The sequence below is a fragment of the Solanum pennellii genome, chromosome 9, assembly GCF_001406875.1.
Source record: "Solanum pennellii chromosome 9, SPENNV200".
Lineage (NCBI taxonomy): Eukaryota > Viridiplantae > Streptophyta > Magnoliopsida > Solanales > Solanaceae > Solanum > Solanum pennellii.
In genome coordinates, this window is record NC_028645.1 from 961,269 (window position 1) to 978,314 (window position 17,046).

The 17,046-nt window shown below is 34.6% G+C and overlaps 2 protein-coding genes across 4 annotated transcripts; one reads left to right on the top strand and one right to left on the bottom strand.

Moving 5' to 3' along the window:
- Positions 1-31: 31 nt before the first annotated feature.
- Positions 32-9,682, bottom strand: LOC107031405 (probable DNA helicase MCM8). Of its 3 annotated transcripts, XM_015232758.2 has the most exons (17): positions 9,428-9,682; positions 7,429-7,569; positions 7,222-7,339; positions 6,908-7,130; positions 6,581-6,744; positions 4,900-5,160; positions 3,930-4,025; positions 3,589-3,741; positions 3,063-3,133; positions 2,861-2,979; positions 1,968-2,097; positions 1,388-1,439; positions 1,159-1,315; positions 900-1,074; positions 620-790; positions 415-528; positions 32-238 (listed from the first exon to the last, which is right to left on the bottom strand). In XM_015232758.2, exons 1-17 carry the CDS (start codon positions 9,611-9,613, stop codon positions 194-196), a joined length of 2,376 nt encoding a protein of 791 aa, XP_015088244.1. In that variant the 5' UTR covers positions 9,614-9,682; the 3' UTR covers positions 32-193. The 3 variants fall into 3 exon arrangements, 2 of the variants coding, with proteins under 2 accessions (XP_015088244.1, XP_015088243.1); XM_015232757.2 differs by having other exon boundaries at positions 900-1,315; XR_003574400.1 differs by lacking the exons at positions 32-238; positions 415-528 and having other exon boundaries at positions 658-790; positions 900-1,054.
- Positions 9,683-11,361: 1,679 nt separating this feature from the next.
- On the top strand, positions 11,362-15,915 carry LOC107030688. The gene is made up of 3 exons (XM_015231956.2): positions 11,362-11,447; positions 12,423-14,746; positions 15,102-15,915. Exon 2 carries the CDS (start codon positions 12,433-12,435, stop codon positions 14,743-14,745), a length of 2,313 nt encoding a protein of 770 aa, XP_015087442.1. The 5' UTR covers positions 11,362-11,447; positions 12,423-12,432; the 3' UTR covers position 14,746; positions 15,102-15,915.
- Positions 15,916-17,046: the final 1,131 nt, after the last annotated feature.

Genomic DNA, 17,046 nt, shown 5'->3' on the forward strand with positions numbered 1-17,046 from the left:
GTAAAAGAACCACCTGGGTTTATACTTAATATTTGCTCTCGATATACTTGTATTGATTTCTTCAGAATAGCCTAAAATGTCACGTAGTTAAAACTATTTACATGAAAGGAACATATTAGAAGCCAAAATGGCACTTCTTCTCGAAAATAAACAGAATGATACATGATTTAGTTGTGGCCTTAGAGTTGCTCGACTATCCTCTTGACCTTGATGTTTGTGAATAAGATGAAGATAGAACCTGCATGAAAAATGATTCAAGATTAGGGAAACCCAAAATTTGACAGAAAAAGAGTTGTATTTTCACATAAGTAATGTCGAGAGAATTGAGTTCCAGTGATCAAGTATGGCTGTATAAACTTCATTCTCAGTGCAATTTGGTTATCTTGTAACTATGAAGGCCAGATATCACAGTACCTGATATGTTTTGGGACCCTTCTTTAGTAAATAACCAACACTATTAAGATTATCCACGAATGTATCGATATCTGGAACCATTAATGCAATCCGATCAGCCAGACTATATATTTCCTGAAAAATAGATACTGTTAATAGGGATTTTTCTCGTTCATGCATTTGTACTTTTGCCATAAAATATACAATGATGAGAAAGATGGCTTACAGAAATTGAAAAGCAATCCTTTTGCTGCAATTCTGATTGCTTATGCAAGGCACTCAAAAACCGTTTTGCTTCTTTCTGCTGACTCATTCCCCCACTTCGTCCAAAATCCACAAATCCATGTTCGTCAACATACTTATCGTATAATGATTCTTTCATTATTTCCACAACATCCTGAGAATAGAGAATACATGATTAGAGGGTATTGTACTAGAGAAATTCGATGATAAAGATTATAGCAGGTCTTGATGACTTTGGGAAGATTGTTAGTGAAACAATTTACCAGAGCATCTTGCTCAGTTATCTCTTCTCTTAGATCTACTCGAGCTCGAGCTCCTGCTAACCTTACCAAGCTCTCTAATTGCCTTGCTGTTATTGGTGTACCATCACCGGACGTATTATGATCCCTCAACTTCAAGTAAAACTTCTGCAAGATTTCTGCTGCTGGTTTTGTCATCCTTGCACCAAATGACAAGAAGATAAGTAAAAGTTTCAAAGAGTAGCTAAAACTTTCAAACATAAAAGGAAGCACATTTGACAACCTAGGAAATATATAAGTTCTTGCATAAGCAATGTATTTACGCAGAAGAGGGGCAGGCAATGGAACAAAACCACTGTCTTTCTTAGGGTCAAGTCTCAGCCTTGCAACTAAAGAACCCTTTTTTGTATTCATGTCAATTTCTCCAACATCCAGCAAGGCTGCAAATAAAAATTAAGAGCAATTTGTATAAAAATACTTCCCGCTGAGATAATGGTTGGCAAAAGGCAAACCTGTACATAACCGTTTTGCGACTGGTGGCTGCTCTACACTCTTTGCATGAAGCTGACAAGGAAAAGGTTTAAATCATGCAATTTTTCACATGAATAAATTCTAAATGATAACCATATAATGGCATCAACTGATAAATTTCAATCCAAGTTGTATTGCATGTTAATATGCATAAAAGAAAAAGGACCTTTTCCTTGAAGAAGCTAAAGAATGATGCTAAAAGTAGCAGGGAAAGTGACAGGATTGTTTTTGTTCGTCAATGATCACCGAATCTTGTTTCTTTTTTTTTTTTCAATGATTCACCTAGTCTTGCCATAAATAACTCAAGGATAGCATCAACTAGCTAATTCCATTGAACGAGTGAATTTTGATAGTGTTTCATACTGGTCATGCAGAAAATGTTAAAGAAACTGATTACTTATATCTGATGGGGTCAAAAAAGAATTATTTACTGCAACAAGAATTGTCTCCATATAGGAAACAAGGATCCGAGGAGCGATGTTAACAGTTGGATATTTCTCACCAAGTTGATCAATTTTCCAACTTAAACGAACATTTGCAGAAAGGAGTGAGGACACTTACTGACATAATATGTTCAGAGAGTCGCTTGTCCAGCACCTCATCAGGTTTATCAAGTAATATGAACACCAAATCAAATCGTGAAAGCAAAGCACCATTCATCTTCAAGTTCTCGTTCACAGTTTTTGCACGGCTGCAAGAATTTTTTCACACATTACCACCAGAGTCATATATATAGCTTTTAAAAGACCAATATGTAATGCAAGTATTCCCATGATATAAGTTTACATAATTATATGAGATAGATTCTTCTCCTTTCTTCTTTCTCCTCTTTTAAGTTTCTATCTTCTTTCTTCTCTTTCTTCTGTGAGTTACCATCTAACCACCAGTCTATCTTACAGCTCCTTAAGCCCTGAAGTGAGACTCAAAATGTGTTGAGCACTTACCCTTGCTTAATGAGTACTTAAGGGTCGTCATAAAGGTTCTAAGGCATGTCCTCTTCTGAAGAGGCAACACTAAACAATTAATATTTTACTTTATCGTAAAAAAAAAACAATTTCTTTGTTCATCTATTTGTCATTCGTGCCTATAATTATTAGTTTTCAACTATACATATATGTGTATTGTTTTTGCGCTTAAAGCCCCAGCGGACCTTAAAGCTTTTCTGTGCCTTTTGCTTTTGATAACACTGCCAGAGATGTTACTGAGCAATTACAAATGTTAAAACACAAGTGTTCGTGTTTAGCGCTCTAGTGTAACCTAAGAAATGTATACAAAGAGGATAGCATGACTTGTTGCATGAGGGGATACACCCTCTCCTGTGATGTTCAGCATTATCTAGTGCTTGGCTGCTTTCTTTGCTTACATAACCAAAAAAGTGGATCTAAAGGCATCAATTATCACTCAACCGTCATCCATAACATTCAAATAAAAAATATGCAAGTTTTTCATAATACTTGTAGTGGCCACCAACAGGGTTTGCTGCTGCTAAAACAGATGTTCGCGCTGACAAACTTGCAACAAGTCCTGCCTTTGCAACAGAGACGCACTGTTGTTCCATAGCCTCCAATAAGGCCTAAAGTCATGGAAAACTAATTATGTCCTGATCCTAAGTGTGAAGTACCAGTTGACAGTATAAATCCGTTTAACTAAAAAGACCTGATGTTCAGCAGACATTTTGTCAAACTCGTCAATGCAACATAATCCACTATCTGCAAGAACCATAGCACCTAACCATGCCAAAAAGCAACAAAAACAGTATAATTTAGCATTTAGGGACCAAGATGATCACTATAACCAATAACTGAAGCAGTAATTTCTCTTAAAACAAATTTCTAAATAGCATAGCTAGACAAATTTACAGGTAATTCCTGATTTTCCTCAAACCAGAAGGTGAGAAAGGACACTATCAACCATAGAAAGTAGTAACCAATATAACAGCACCTGCTTGATTACAAGGAACTATACTAAGTTCAACTTCTTTTTACTAGACACACCCTTCCTCAGGATATAAATAAATAAGGATTCTCATAAAACAGTGATACCCCAAACATTCATTTTAGTTACCCTATGTTTCTCTTCAAAATACATTGCTTTGAATATAACCTTCTGCAAAAAGATACATTGATTGGTGGATTTCCAAAATCATAGTATTCCCGCACTAAAAAAAAAAGGAGACCATTACCTGCTTCAAACGCATAGTCACCGGTCAAAGGATCCTTGACAACAGCAACAGTAAGGCCAGCATTAGTTGTTGCATTACCACAAATATATATGCCACGGGGAGAAATGGAAGCTGCCGCTTGAAGTAGTTGACTTTTACCCAATCCAGGATCACCTAATAACATAAAAACCAGCTCTATTCAAGTTAGCTTGTACAATTATTTGATGTATTCAGATAAGCGGATACACTTGACTTCTTAATAGATATTTTAGCTTCAGAAAAATGCTAACTAATAAGCTAAACCGCTTTCCCTAATTTATTTCCAGCAGGACCAAAAGAAGACAAGGTAGATAGCCACATACCGACAATTATTATGTGGATATCTCCTCTCACAGGAACCTTATTCTGATCCATGGAATGCTTCCGTACACCACCAAATAAAGCTAATGTAATTCCCGCTACACAAAGAAGAGGAACAAAGAAAAGAGGAAAGAGGATCAAGTTATCTATGTACCTGTAGCATGACCACTTCAAACAGCTCATGCAAACAAAACAAATTCTGCCAAACACAATGTAAACATGACAAAGGAAGAAATGTGACAGTGCTTCAATTGTATGTGTGTCTTTTTTCCATGAATCACATACCAATAATTAACATATGAAAAAGTGTGGCAAGAGTTTCAAGATACATAAACAACCAAGGAAAACACTTAAGAAGTTGGAAAGGAAAAAAAAAGATGACAACAAGTAAACAAAGAAAGTAAAAGGTACAAAAATCAGGTATCTTTGCATGCCTAACTAGAGAGTAATTCTGAAGAAGGGAAAGACCCTCAGATATGAATCACTCCATTATACACAATTTGAGTTGATCGTAGTATGATGACAGTGGGCCAAGCAGGGCCATTTAATCTACTGGTTTAGGGCATACCAAAAAGACCCCAAATGACATGGTACAACCCTTTTTTAATGAAGTGATTGTGTTAAAAGGCATCAAGAAGATACAGGTACACTGTGAATCTAGTTGATATCTATTTTACAGTAAAGGCACATATCACCAAATGAAATGGTATTCAAACTGGAAGGCATTAATACTGTGTCCACATTCAAACAGTCCTAACCCAGAGGCTTACTCTATGAAAAGCCAAACATATAACAAGAGGACTGGATACAAAGACCTCAAATCATCTTCTAAGACTCTCCATTTGATATATGTCCTAAAGCAAGCACGTTAGCTCTTGTTCATCACCATGCAGCAAGGTACACATCAAAAATTTAAGGAATGATAGCTTACTGAAAAATAATGATAAAACTCATCCCAATGATTATTTATACCTTTAACAAGCTCGTGACCGTAGATCGAGGGGCAAACAGATTGAAGTATTTGTCGAAAGACATCAGAACCGTGTTCTTCAGAAAACTTAACAATAAACTCCAAATCCTTTGGAGAGAATGAGTATAAATCAAGTAGGTCTGTAGCTCGAGCATTAGGGTTATCTTGTGAACCCTCAGGTGTTGACTGAGACTTCGAGTTTGTAATAGATACTACTTCTAGGTACAAATAATAAAGTCCTTGATTCTTGCCTTTCGACTTTCCTGCATTAACCAAGGTTCGCATACAGTTAACATCTGACATATATAACCAAAATTGAAGTATATAGCAGCAAATCAAATGCATAAATTTTTTCCAATCTGCAACATTATCAATGTCACTGGCCTATATTTTTCCTGAGTGCAACAGAAAGATTGGTATAATGACTTTTCTCTCCCAGAAATCAATTCAGGCAAAGGCTATGTAGCTGTGATAGGGTATCAAAACATAACTAATTTGAATATCATTTATTACAAGGCACTCCATCAATATATCATTTTGAATGAAAGAAAGTTCCATTGTGTTATATGTAACCAGATCATGGAGGACTCATAAGTTGATCTACTTAATATGCATTCTTAATGGACAAGTATATTATGACATTAAACCTTCTTTTCCTAAATAATAGCTCATCTAACAAGAAGGATAGCTGGAGTCTCTGTATGGTCACTGGATCAACATTAGCTTAAACATTTAGATGTCATCCATCCAAGACTTGAAGCAAACACAGAGAAGAAGCATTCATACTTAATGCATTATAAGAAATTTCAGACAATGCATTATCTTTTGTTGCTCACTGTCTGTGCAAAAAGCATTGGCACTTAATAACATAGATCCAAAATAAAAGACAAGAACAAATAAGTAGATACTTCCTTTAGACTTGACTCAAGACTGCTATGTTTAAAGACTTCAAGCAATAGTAAGAATAAGCTACAAGATTCACTGTCGTTGATGATATTACAATTCTACATCAGCTTTAAGGCCTATAAATGAATATGATGCTTATTTCATATCAGTCAGGAGCTTTCGTCTGAAGAATGTGACTCAAATTTTATATTTTTAAATGAAATTAAGGACCCATGCATGAAAACAAGGGTCAGCACACTTTATCAACTTTCTCTTAAATTTCTCCCTTATATATTTAATTTGAACAGGGAACCATATGTTACAGTCCGATAAAAGAAGGCTATATTTGGTGTTCACATATATCATCTAATTTAATGGAGAAAATCCGGCGTAACGCATTTTTTGCTGCGCTAAGACAGAAACAAACTTACATTTATGGCTCTTAAACGAAGTCTGCTTTCATTTCTCAAGATCTATATCAGGGACGTACTCGCTTCTCTCTACATATACACACACGCGCACGACATATATAGCATATATATGTATCCTCATCTCGAGCAAGAGATGGAATGGAAGGAAAAAATTAGGAGGGTCGAAAATTTTGCTCGTAAGATGCTGCGATCTACACTCGTAAGTATAAAACTGTTGTTAGAGAAAAACAATTCAGATTATTTGTCCAAAATATTAATAAGCTCACAAGTAACAGGATACGTAACTTAAATTGTTTTTTATAGGTGGAGGAAAGACATTCATGCTATCCAAACACATCTATGTCGCATTCTCTATATAATCATTTACCTCCTCCAATATCCATGTAATTGTTAATCACCCTAATAATACCAGTGACAGTCACAATATCCCCAGGGATGCATGCATCCACAAGATCTTCAGTTAGTTCACATTCAACAGTTCGAGGTACCCGTCCCTCTTCATGATGTTCAGATTTCAGCAGCTCCTGAATTCTAGGAGAACATAGATAACTTACAAGATAAGAAATGAACAGTAAAACAGAGAGTTGAGAAGAAGAATAGAATAATAATATTTAGTAACATATTTTACCCAAAAAGTATGATATAAAAAGATGTTGAAGTACAGTCTACAGACATCAAAGGAAGAGGAATTTACCTTATTTTCTGAAAGTCTATAATTCGAGCTGTAGACCTTATGGGATTAAAAGTCCTACATTTACAACCATGCAATTCACATACTGGTGGAGGTGAAAATTTTCCATCTGGAAAGTCACGAGTAATACTGGTTCCACACTTAGTACATGCAAAACACATTTGCATCACCAGAGGCTTAACTGTGCTAACTTTTACCACTGTACCACGTACAGAGACAAGCCTATCTATCATGTGAAAAAAACATACTAAGAATCTAAGCAGCATTAAGCTAATTGATCGATAAAGAGCAAATGTAAAGTGGAATATCATTTTTACCTATATAAGCAGCTTTTAGGTTCTTCAATGCAATCATTGATTGAGGATAGTTGTGGAGACGTATATTTATCTTCACAAAATCATCAAAACTGTCATCCCCCAATTTCATAAAGTAAACCTGCAAGCAGCAGGGACAAAACGATACAATTAAGATAAAATAACATAAATATGTGGAAAACTTGAATTTCATAACCGTAAATGTACTACCTTGTGTAATGCAGCACTCATACACAACAGAGCATCTTTAGATTTACTCTCTAAAATTGTATAAAATTCTTGGAGCTCACAAAGTTTTCGGAATTGCTGAAAGTCCAGTGGCAATAAGAACATGCCATCAACCTCCTTCACCTGAATTAATAATTCAGTGTCATTCTTTAATCTGTAACTTACAATTCTAAAAATCATAATTTACCAGCAATTGAAACATGCTTGTACGCTAAAATATTGCAATAATATCAGCAAATTAGCCATTTTCATTTACTATTAGTACTGTACTATGCCATAATTGTCAGATATAGACTCCAGTGGATAACGTTCTCAATTCGAATACTCCAGATAAGAAATATCAAACAGTGTAAGAAAACCCTCCACAAGAAGAAATAAGAGATTAGAAGTACACCAACTTTCTGAAACAGCAAAAGAGTCCTTCAGTTCACAAACTTTTTGGACTTTGAAAGTACATGACAAGCAATATGTGGCATCATCATCCTTCACCTACAAAGGTAGTTTTAGAGTACAATGGAAGGGTTCACAAGAACCAATAGTTTTTGCCTAGACCTTGTATAAGCATTAAGAAATCTACTAAATATCTACAAGTACTATGACTGTGAATCCAGTTATTATTGTACTTGATTTGAGATTGTTGTAGGAACCCATAAATTTAAAAAAGCATAATGCATAAATGTGCCCGTCAACTTGGCTTCAAATCACATTTATGTCCTTCAACTTTGGATGTGCACAAATCGACACTTAACTTATATAAAGTTGAACAAATAGAGACACATGTCCTACATGTCATCCTGCATGTCATTTTTTGTCCTACGTGGTGTTCTACGTGTATTTTGCCATGTAGGACTCATGTGTTTATTTATTTATAAGTTGGATAGTTAAAGTGTATGTTTGTATGTTATGAAAGTTGGAGGTCAAAGTTAAAATTTGAAGTCAAGTTTAGGATCCAATATATATATTATGCCTTCAAAGAAAGTGGATCCATCTCTATTCACCTTGACTTAGGACCCGTCTCTCCATAAAAATCATTCACTTTATTTGAAAATTGTTGTTTGGTGCATTTTAAATTTGGCAAACAACTTATAACCTGTTTCCGACTCAATTTTCACTTTTGAAGTTGCATTTAAGTTCAAGTATTAACATTATTCCAATATTCTTTGCAAAACATGTAAACAAGCACAATTCCATTTTCAACTTCAACTCCATCAATTCCAAATAAAATGAAAATTATTTGGAAATTATGGCCATAAGCATATTTAATAATTCAACATCAATCTTTGACCTTCATTTTCAGTTACTATTAGTGGTTATCCGGCAACTAAAAAAAGCTTGGAAGAAGGAATATTACATGGAAAGAGTCAGTAAATCAACAATTTCCTTTGCTACTAGTATGAACTTCGCTTTTATTCACAGTAACAGATATAGACTCCAATCGTTCACGTTCACCATATGACATCTAATGCAGAAAACAGTTCACAATTGTTTGAAAGATAACAACTCAAAAACACTACACAAAAAGCAAATACTCGGTGTATGGAGTACAACAGTCAAATCATCTTATTTCCTAGTAAATTCAGCCAGCCATTTCACAATTGTTTGAAACATAACAACTCAAAAACACTACACAAAAAGCAAATACTCGGTGTATGGAGTAAAACAGTCAAATCATCTTATTTCCTAGTAAATCCAGCCAGCCATTTCACAATTGTTTGAAACAAAGCAACTCAAAAACACACCTAAAGTATCCAGATCTTTTTTGAGTTTCATTACTGTTGTTTGAATTCACTATGCCAATTATAACAAACTATTCATCAAAACACATCTTAACTATCAAATGTTGCTCTTTCCTACACTGAACGTGGTGATATTTCATATAGGAAACTCACACAACTAACTTAAGATATTTTAGATGTGTTTTCAACCATAAATCACTCGACTCTCCAAAGTAAGTAATCATAACGTGTCTTACAGATCTCACCTGAGAAACGAATTGTTCACCGGAAGGAGCAGAGAAGAAGCGAACAAGCTCAGAGGCTAATCGGAATTGAGGGTCACCGACATGGAAATCGATACCGGAGAAATAAATCGACAGTGCTATACCGAGACCGATCGGCGTCGTCAATTTCTGTTGAATCTTCCCGTTCACCGCCATTTCTCCGGTCATGGGGTGGCGATTGGACCGTACAAAGCTCTCCGAGGGAAAAAAAAAGGTTCACTATAGTTTTGGCGGGAAAAGAATATAGAAACGAAAAATGATTTTAAAAAAAAAAAAGTAAAATAAATCATGGAGTATATATATTTACTATTATTTTTATTAATAAAATATAATTTCTTTTTAATATAATAAATAAGTAAAAGTGTACGACGAAAATGCCAATAAATAAACAAAAATATATTTAAATTCTTTCTTTTAAAATAAGTAAAAATAGAGGGTGTATCATGTATGAAATGAAATACGAGCTTAACAATTGAATTAATCGAAATTCAATACGTGAAAGTGTTAGCTCGATCTGAAGTGTATCTAAAATAGTGTTTTGGATCATAGTCCTAAAATATTATCAAATAACTATTCACAATATGTCTTTAATTAATATTGTTTCGATATTATAAGATCTACTCTATACTTATAATATCGTTATCACATGATTCTTTTTGTGATTATAATTTATTTCCCAAATGAAATGCACTAATAACGATTCTTGATCTAACACTAATCATTTTTAAGCCTAGCACTAAAGCTAGTTGTAGCTTGACACTATTTTCATATTATATCAAAGACGTAAGTAAATCATCTCGTAAAAAAGAAATATGTCTTATATTTACTTGTAAAACAACAGCATTATTAAGCGTTAATATACAAAGGGATTAACAATTTTCTATTTATTCTTGCTCATGTTTTACTTGTTAGTAGTGTTATGTTATTTTTATACTTTAAAGTCTAAATTTTTATTAATCTTACTTTCCTCATAATTTTATTTGACTATAAAAAAAAATATTAAATATAACGAGAAATTATATATTATCTAGTAAAATAATATGACTTTTCCAAGATATAATATTGTATGATATTATATGGAAAAAATCCTTTCGATCAAAAAATTTGGTCAGAATGGTAAAAACTTGATATGTTATTAATTGTTGTTTATTACTCAGCTTATATACTTCGATATATATAGTTACAAAGATGGTTTTATATCTTGCTATTTTGTTGTTTTTGTTCTTATAATTCTATGTTGGATGGTTCCCTTTTGAATCGAGAGCCCTTTAGAAACAACTTCTCTACCCCATTAAGGTAGAAATAATGTTTGTGTACATCTTACATCTATGGGTTGTAATCTTGACCCAAAAAAAAAAAAACAAAAGGTCAAAATAATTTATATGTTATATTAACAAAACACGATGGGGTGAAATGTGGGCGTTAGTGAGCTTTGTGTTTGAGCTAATTTGCATCGCTTGCACATCATTGGTCTCAAGCTAAAATAAAGAGAGAACAGTTGCAATAAATCTTACGATAATCTCAAAATCATCATGAAATATTAGTCAATTTCTTTATTCCCAACTTGTATATTATTTTTACAAATTTAATTGTATAGACTTTGTTGCTCGTGGCATAGATATCGTTATCGTTAATGAATATACCTAGAGACAAAAACTTTTAACGACTAATCTAAGTTGTGACGATATGGTTGAAACGTCTTCATTTTGATAGGGATATCGGATTTGGTCCATTTCCGAATGAAAAAAAGAATTCTATTGAAAGCACGTCTTTGAAAATAGACCTATAATATGTGAATTCAAATTCGAAACTAATATATATATATATATATATATATAAAACAAAAAGTCCATGCCTTTTTGCATGTCTCTACAAAAACTACGCCGTAACGACACGTGTCGTTTCAGCGATTCTTCTAACTCTTTAACAAACAGTTCTTCATACCTTCACACTCATATTTTTTCTGCAAATCTCTCTCTCGAGGAGAAATCAATACTCAGAGGTAAAATATTTTTCATATTATCAATTTTCCGTGCATGTGTTCAATTTTATTTGAAATGGTTCTCGATTCATGTAACTACAGTTTTTTTTTTTGATTTTTTTTTTGTGTAATTATGTGATCTACATTGAAATAGATGCTGCTTCATGTGCTTACGGCGTTTTTTTCAGATTTTTTTTTGATGATTTATGTGTATAATAATGTGTTTTATGTTGAAATTGCTGCCGATTCATGTGCTTAGATTTATTATTTTTTTTTGGTGTAATTATGTGATCTACATTGAAATAGCAGCTGATTCATGTGCTTACGGCCTTTTTTAAAGATTTTTTTTTGATGATTTATGTGTATAATTGTGTGTTTTATGTTGAAATTGCTGCCGATTCATGTGCTTACAGCTTACCGTTTGTTTGTTTTTTTTTTCTGATATATGCATATAATTTATGTGTTCTATATTGAAATAACTGTTGATTCATGNGATTATTTATGTGTATAATTGAGTGTTTTATGTTGAAATTGCTGCCGATTCATGTGCTTACAGCTTACCGTTTGTTTTTTTTTTTTTTCTGATATATGCATATAATTTATGTGTTCTATATTGAAATAACTGTTGATTCATGTGATTACAGCGTTTTTTTTATGTATGTGTGAGATTATGTGTTCTATGTTGAAATAGTTGTTGATTCATGCGCTTACAGCGTTTTTTTGATGATGTATGTGGTTAATATTTGTTAGGATTTCTGCAATGTCGGTGAAATCGGATCGAAATGTGTGAAATCATGTGTTCTATGTCGAAATAGCTGCTGATTCATGTGTTTACAGCGTTTTTTTGATGATGTATGTGGTTTATATGTGTTAGGATTTCTGCAATGCCGGTGAATTTGGATCAAAATGTGTGAATTATGTGTTCTATGTTGAAATAGTTGTTGATTCATGCGCTTACAACGTTTTTTGATGATGTGTGTGTTTTATATTTGTTAGGATTTCTGCAATGTCAGTGAATTCGGATCAAAATCTCAAAGTTGTTAGTGTTGATGATCAATCAGGAAATGAAACCCTAATGGAAAATCGAAATAATCTGAATTTAGTTTGTGAATCGGTTATTGATGATGGGGTTAGGGTTTTTGTAGAAGGTAATGATGTTGTTAAGGGTTTAAGAGTGGAAATGGAAGGTTTAGGTGTGGAGATTGACTTGGGTCCATGTGATCTCGAAGGTGGAATGAGGTTTGCAGGGTATGGTCGGCTTGACGGTGAGCTTGTGGTTGATTTGACGAGATTTTCACATCTTACACGAAGGGGGAATGTAGTAGAAGGAGCCAACAACATGCAAGAGGTATTAGGTGGGAGAAATGGATCTGTTCGTGATGGTAGAACAGTCAACTTTAATGATGGTATACATGTTGGGCTTGATGCTGTCATTCCAGAAAGACGAGAGGTTAAGCACAGAATGGAAGATGAAGGGAAGTTTAACGTGTACGATTTAGTATGGGGTAAGGTGAGGAGTCATCCTTGGTGGCCTGGGCAGATATTGGACCCTTCTGTTGCATCAAACAACGCAATGAAATACTTCAAAAAGAATTGCTATCTTATAGCTTATTTTGGTGACCAGACATTTGCATGGAATGAAGCATCTAGCATTAAGCCATTTAAGATGTACTTCTCTCGAATGGAGAAACAGTGCAACTCAGAAAACTTTTCTCATGCAGTGAACTGTGCTCTAGATGAAGTCTCTAGACGGGTTGAGTTAGGGCTCGCCTGCCCATGTTTGCTGGAGGAAACCCGAGCAAAAATGGAATCTCAGATTGTTGCAGTGGCTGGTATCCAGGCGGAATCAAACATGAGAATTGGAAATGACAACTTTTCAGATCAAACCCCATTCAACCCTGCCGAACTTGTTAGAACACTCAAGTCAGTAGCAGCAGCTCCACATTCCCGGCTCGACAGGTTGTCGTTTGTGTTGGCAAAAGCTCAGTTGGTGGCCTTCAATCGCTGGAATGGTTATAATGAGCACCCACTAATAGAAGAATTTTGCGATTTGTTTGAGAATGATAATGATGTTGAACCACTGCTTGGGAAGAAAGATGCTAGTGATGTGGCGTCGGAGGAAAATTCTAGTGTCCAACGTACTTCCTCAACAAAGCGTCCTCGTTGCTCGGGGATAGCTGATCACCCTGGTAAAAAGGTAAAATCAATGTCCATGTTGGTGTATGGGAGCAGTTCACGTATATCAAATGATCAGAAGAAATCTAGAGGGATAGCTGGGCGAGAGAGGAAGGCTGTGTCGTCTGAGAAGAGACATTTAACATCTGAATATATGCCTAGCAATTCAAAGGCAAAAAGAAGGAAAAAAGAATTGTCACAAAGCAGTCGTAACGAGATCTCTTTACCATCTCATAAAGCTGCAAGGCGAAATCTCAAGTCTATTGACAGAAACTCACGAAGAACTAGTGAGCATAATGAGAACTCGAGAAATATTGGTTTTGGAGATTCAGTACTTGGTCTTGTGAAATCTGAAGGAGCACAGTTGATTCAAAAAAAGCTCCCTTCATCAACAGAATTGCTCTCAAAGCTCTATTCGGCAGCCAGGGATCCCATGAATGCGAGTAGTATTTTGCTGTCACAAGCTAGTTTGTTCTGTGATTATAGGAATTTAACTTGCTCGGAAACTACCGTGTCAGCAGACCACTCAAAGCTGACAGAAAATCATATAGGACAAAATCCATCCAACTTAGCTGCTGAAACTTTGTTGATAGAAGGTATTGAGGACTCGTATTGGACTGATAGGATTATTCAATGCAACCCCGAAGATCAGGTGTTATTTGAACCAGAGGTCCAAAATGAGGAGGATTTTCCTAATGCTAAATGGGAGACTTCTCCTGGCCTGAGTCCGATCTTGGACCATAAACAAGAAGTAGGCCTGTTGGTTGAGAATTCAGAAAGAGAAAATTTATCTGATCCTGTGGATGGAAGTTCCGAGTACTCTCCAACCATGCTGATTCTTAAGTTTTCAGATTTAGAATCAGTTCCTCCCATAGTAGATCTAAACATAATATTTAGCCAGTATGGTCCACTTTGTGAATCTGAGACCAAGCTTATTCACAAGAGAAAACAAGTAAAAGTTGTTTTCAAGAGGCGTGCCGATGCTGAAACTGCTTTTAGCAAGTCAGGGAAATTCAGTATTTTTGGTCCATCACTCATCAGTTACCGCCTACAGTATTCACCATCACCACGCAAAGCATCTTGTACCTCAAAACGTAAGAGGAAGTATGCAGCATCATTAGCAGTGAACGACGTTCAAAACTGAAGTAAGATGAATTTTTCATTACATAATTTGCTGGATTTTCCCTGTCGGATTAATTAGTTAACTTGTTAGCTATGTTAATATGAATTTTGTTGCACAGCTGAAATCAACTGCTGACTGTTTTGTCTACTTAGAAATGTTCTAGATAGTAAAATAGACTAGGAAATATCCCATTTATTTGTGTTCAACTAAGAATCTTGTGTCCATATATTGTTTTAACCCGGAAATATAAAATATTTTGGCATCTAGTCATTACAGTATACTTGATGGAATGTTTTTTACAGTTCGAATTTTTTCATATTAATGAAGGTAAGATGCACTTATAGTTGATTGTCCTCTTTTGGTTGTTACTTCTGTAGTGAAGGGTGTGATACTATTGAATTACTTGGTCATTGCTGTTGAAATTCTAAGTTGCGGGGACTCGTTCACTTTTGAAGTTGCATCTCTGTCGGATTCTTCAAAAATACACTACTTTTGGAGAAGCTGACATGCATCCGTGAGATATGTAATTTCTTAACGTGGTGTCTTAGAATATGCATATACCTTATCTATGACTTGCTATTATCTCATTTGGCCCATATTATATTTAAGAGATGAGGGAATTTTAATAGTTTTCATGTTCATGGGGGGAGATTGTACCTCCCTGAGGCTAAAGGCCGAGAATGTTTCCCATCTGATCAGATGGGATGGCTTCTCATCCAATCATTAGACGGAAAAGAGGTCAGTTTGTTGAATCCTTTCTCCTGTACCTAAATTCAACTTCCGAATCAATTTGCCTTAACTCCTTTTATAGGTTTGGGGTTTAGGAGAAGAGGAGGATGAAGAAACAAAGGAGTATGTTACATCAGAAATGCTATTTTATCTGTCAATCCTTCGTTTACATCAGATTATGTACTTGTCATTGCATATAACACAGATGTATAATCATTTAGCCTTTTCACGACCTGGAGATACTAATTGGACTGAATTCGAAATCCTTAATAGAATAGGTGGAATCTCCAATATGATTTACTACAAGAGTCGATTCTATCTTGTTTCTTGGGGCGCTAAAATAGGTATCATTGATGTTCAAGATGGTCCTGAACCACGCGTAGAATCGCGCTTGATTCATCTTGACGATAATCGTGACTTTTTTTCACAAGTTAATGTTCAATACTATGTTTTTGAGGTAAATGATGCATTATTACTACTTGTTCGATTTGGTAGAAACCGTCCAGATGTTGAAGATGGTGTGGACACTTATTAATGTGAGGTATATGAATTAGATGCAATGGAAAAGGTAAGTTGAAAGAGATTAACAGCTTGGGAGATTCAACTATTTTTGGGTCTTCCATTGATTCCACTAAAGTTATCGGAGTCAAGCCTAATCATATATATTTTACTGACGATTGGTTTGAAGAGAACTATTTTTTGGAATGTGGCGGTGGAAAAGACACAGGGGCTTGTACTGAGTCGTCCTTGTCCACCAACTTGGGTTATACCATCATTATGATCACCATGACGATTTATTTGTGATCAACTAAGACGTCTCGAATTTGAACTTGGAAAACACAATGATGATAGGAGATTTAGGTTAGATGGAGAGGGACAACAAAATCTACTCAATTAGTAGAAATTACAAATGTTGTTTTTACTAGAAGGCTATTAGACCAATATTCACGCACTAAATTAGATGTCTTGACTTCGAACCTTATATATGACATTCCTCCTTTAAGGACACTCTGCGCGAGGCCTTACAAATTTGAATAAGTCGAATCAGTGAATATACATGCATAGATGGCGTGTTGTAAACTAAAATAATGCTTTCAACTCACTTTCGAAATCGATATCGCAAATCAATAATAATACGTGTGTGACCATAAAAATTTTGTTAGTAAAATTTAAAAGATAACGAGAATAATAATAAAAGATGTAGCATGAATGATCTTCGGTAATTTGATTTAATTCCATAGTTTGTGAATTAGTGTTATCAAATATTATTATCACGGATTTTTTTTAATTTGTTTTTTTTTTAGCTGAAATTATTACAAAAATTCAACATATGATATGAAATTATATCTTTGCCATTTTTGGTCCTATAAATCTATTTCAATTATATACTTGTTAAACATAAGTAACACCAAACGAAAGGTAGATAGGTGAAAGAAAAAAATGAAATAAAAAAAATTGAGTTCAAGATAATTGTAATTTANAGCTGAAATTATTACAAAAATTCAACATATGATATGAAATTATATCTTTGCCATTTTTGGTCCTATAAATCTATTTCAATTATATACTTGTTAAACATAAGTAACACCAAAC

What these genes read in the sequence shown, in the direction of transcription:
- LOC107031405 (XM_015232757.2), bottom strand. Translation starts at nt 9,613, where the DNA reads ATGACCGGAGAAATGGCGGTGAACGGGAAGATTCAACAGAAATTGACG. An exon ending in GTGAACAATTCGTTTCTCAG is followed by an intron (nt 7,570 to 9,427) that starts GTGAGATCTGTA and finishes TTATTAATTCAG; the next exon opens with GTGAAGGAGGTTGATGGCAT. An exon ending in TATCCACATAATAATTGTCG is followed by an intron (nt 3,742 to 3,929) that starts GTATGTGGCTAT and finishes TTATGTTATTAG; the next exon opens with GTGATCCTGGATTGGGTAAA.
- LOC107030688 (XM_015231956.2), top strand. Translation starts at nt 12,433, where the DNA reads ATGTCAGTGAATTCGGATCAAAATCTCAAAGTTGTTAGTGTTGATGAT.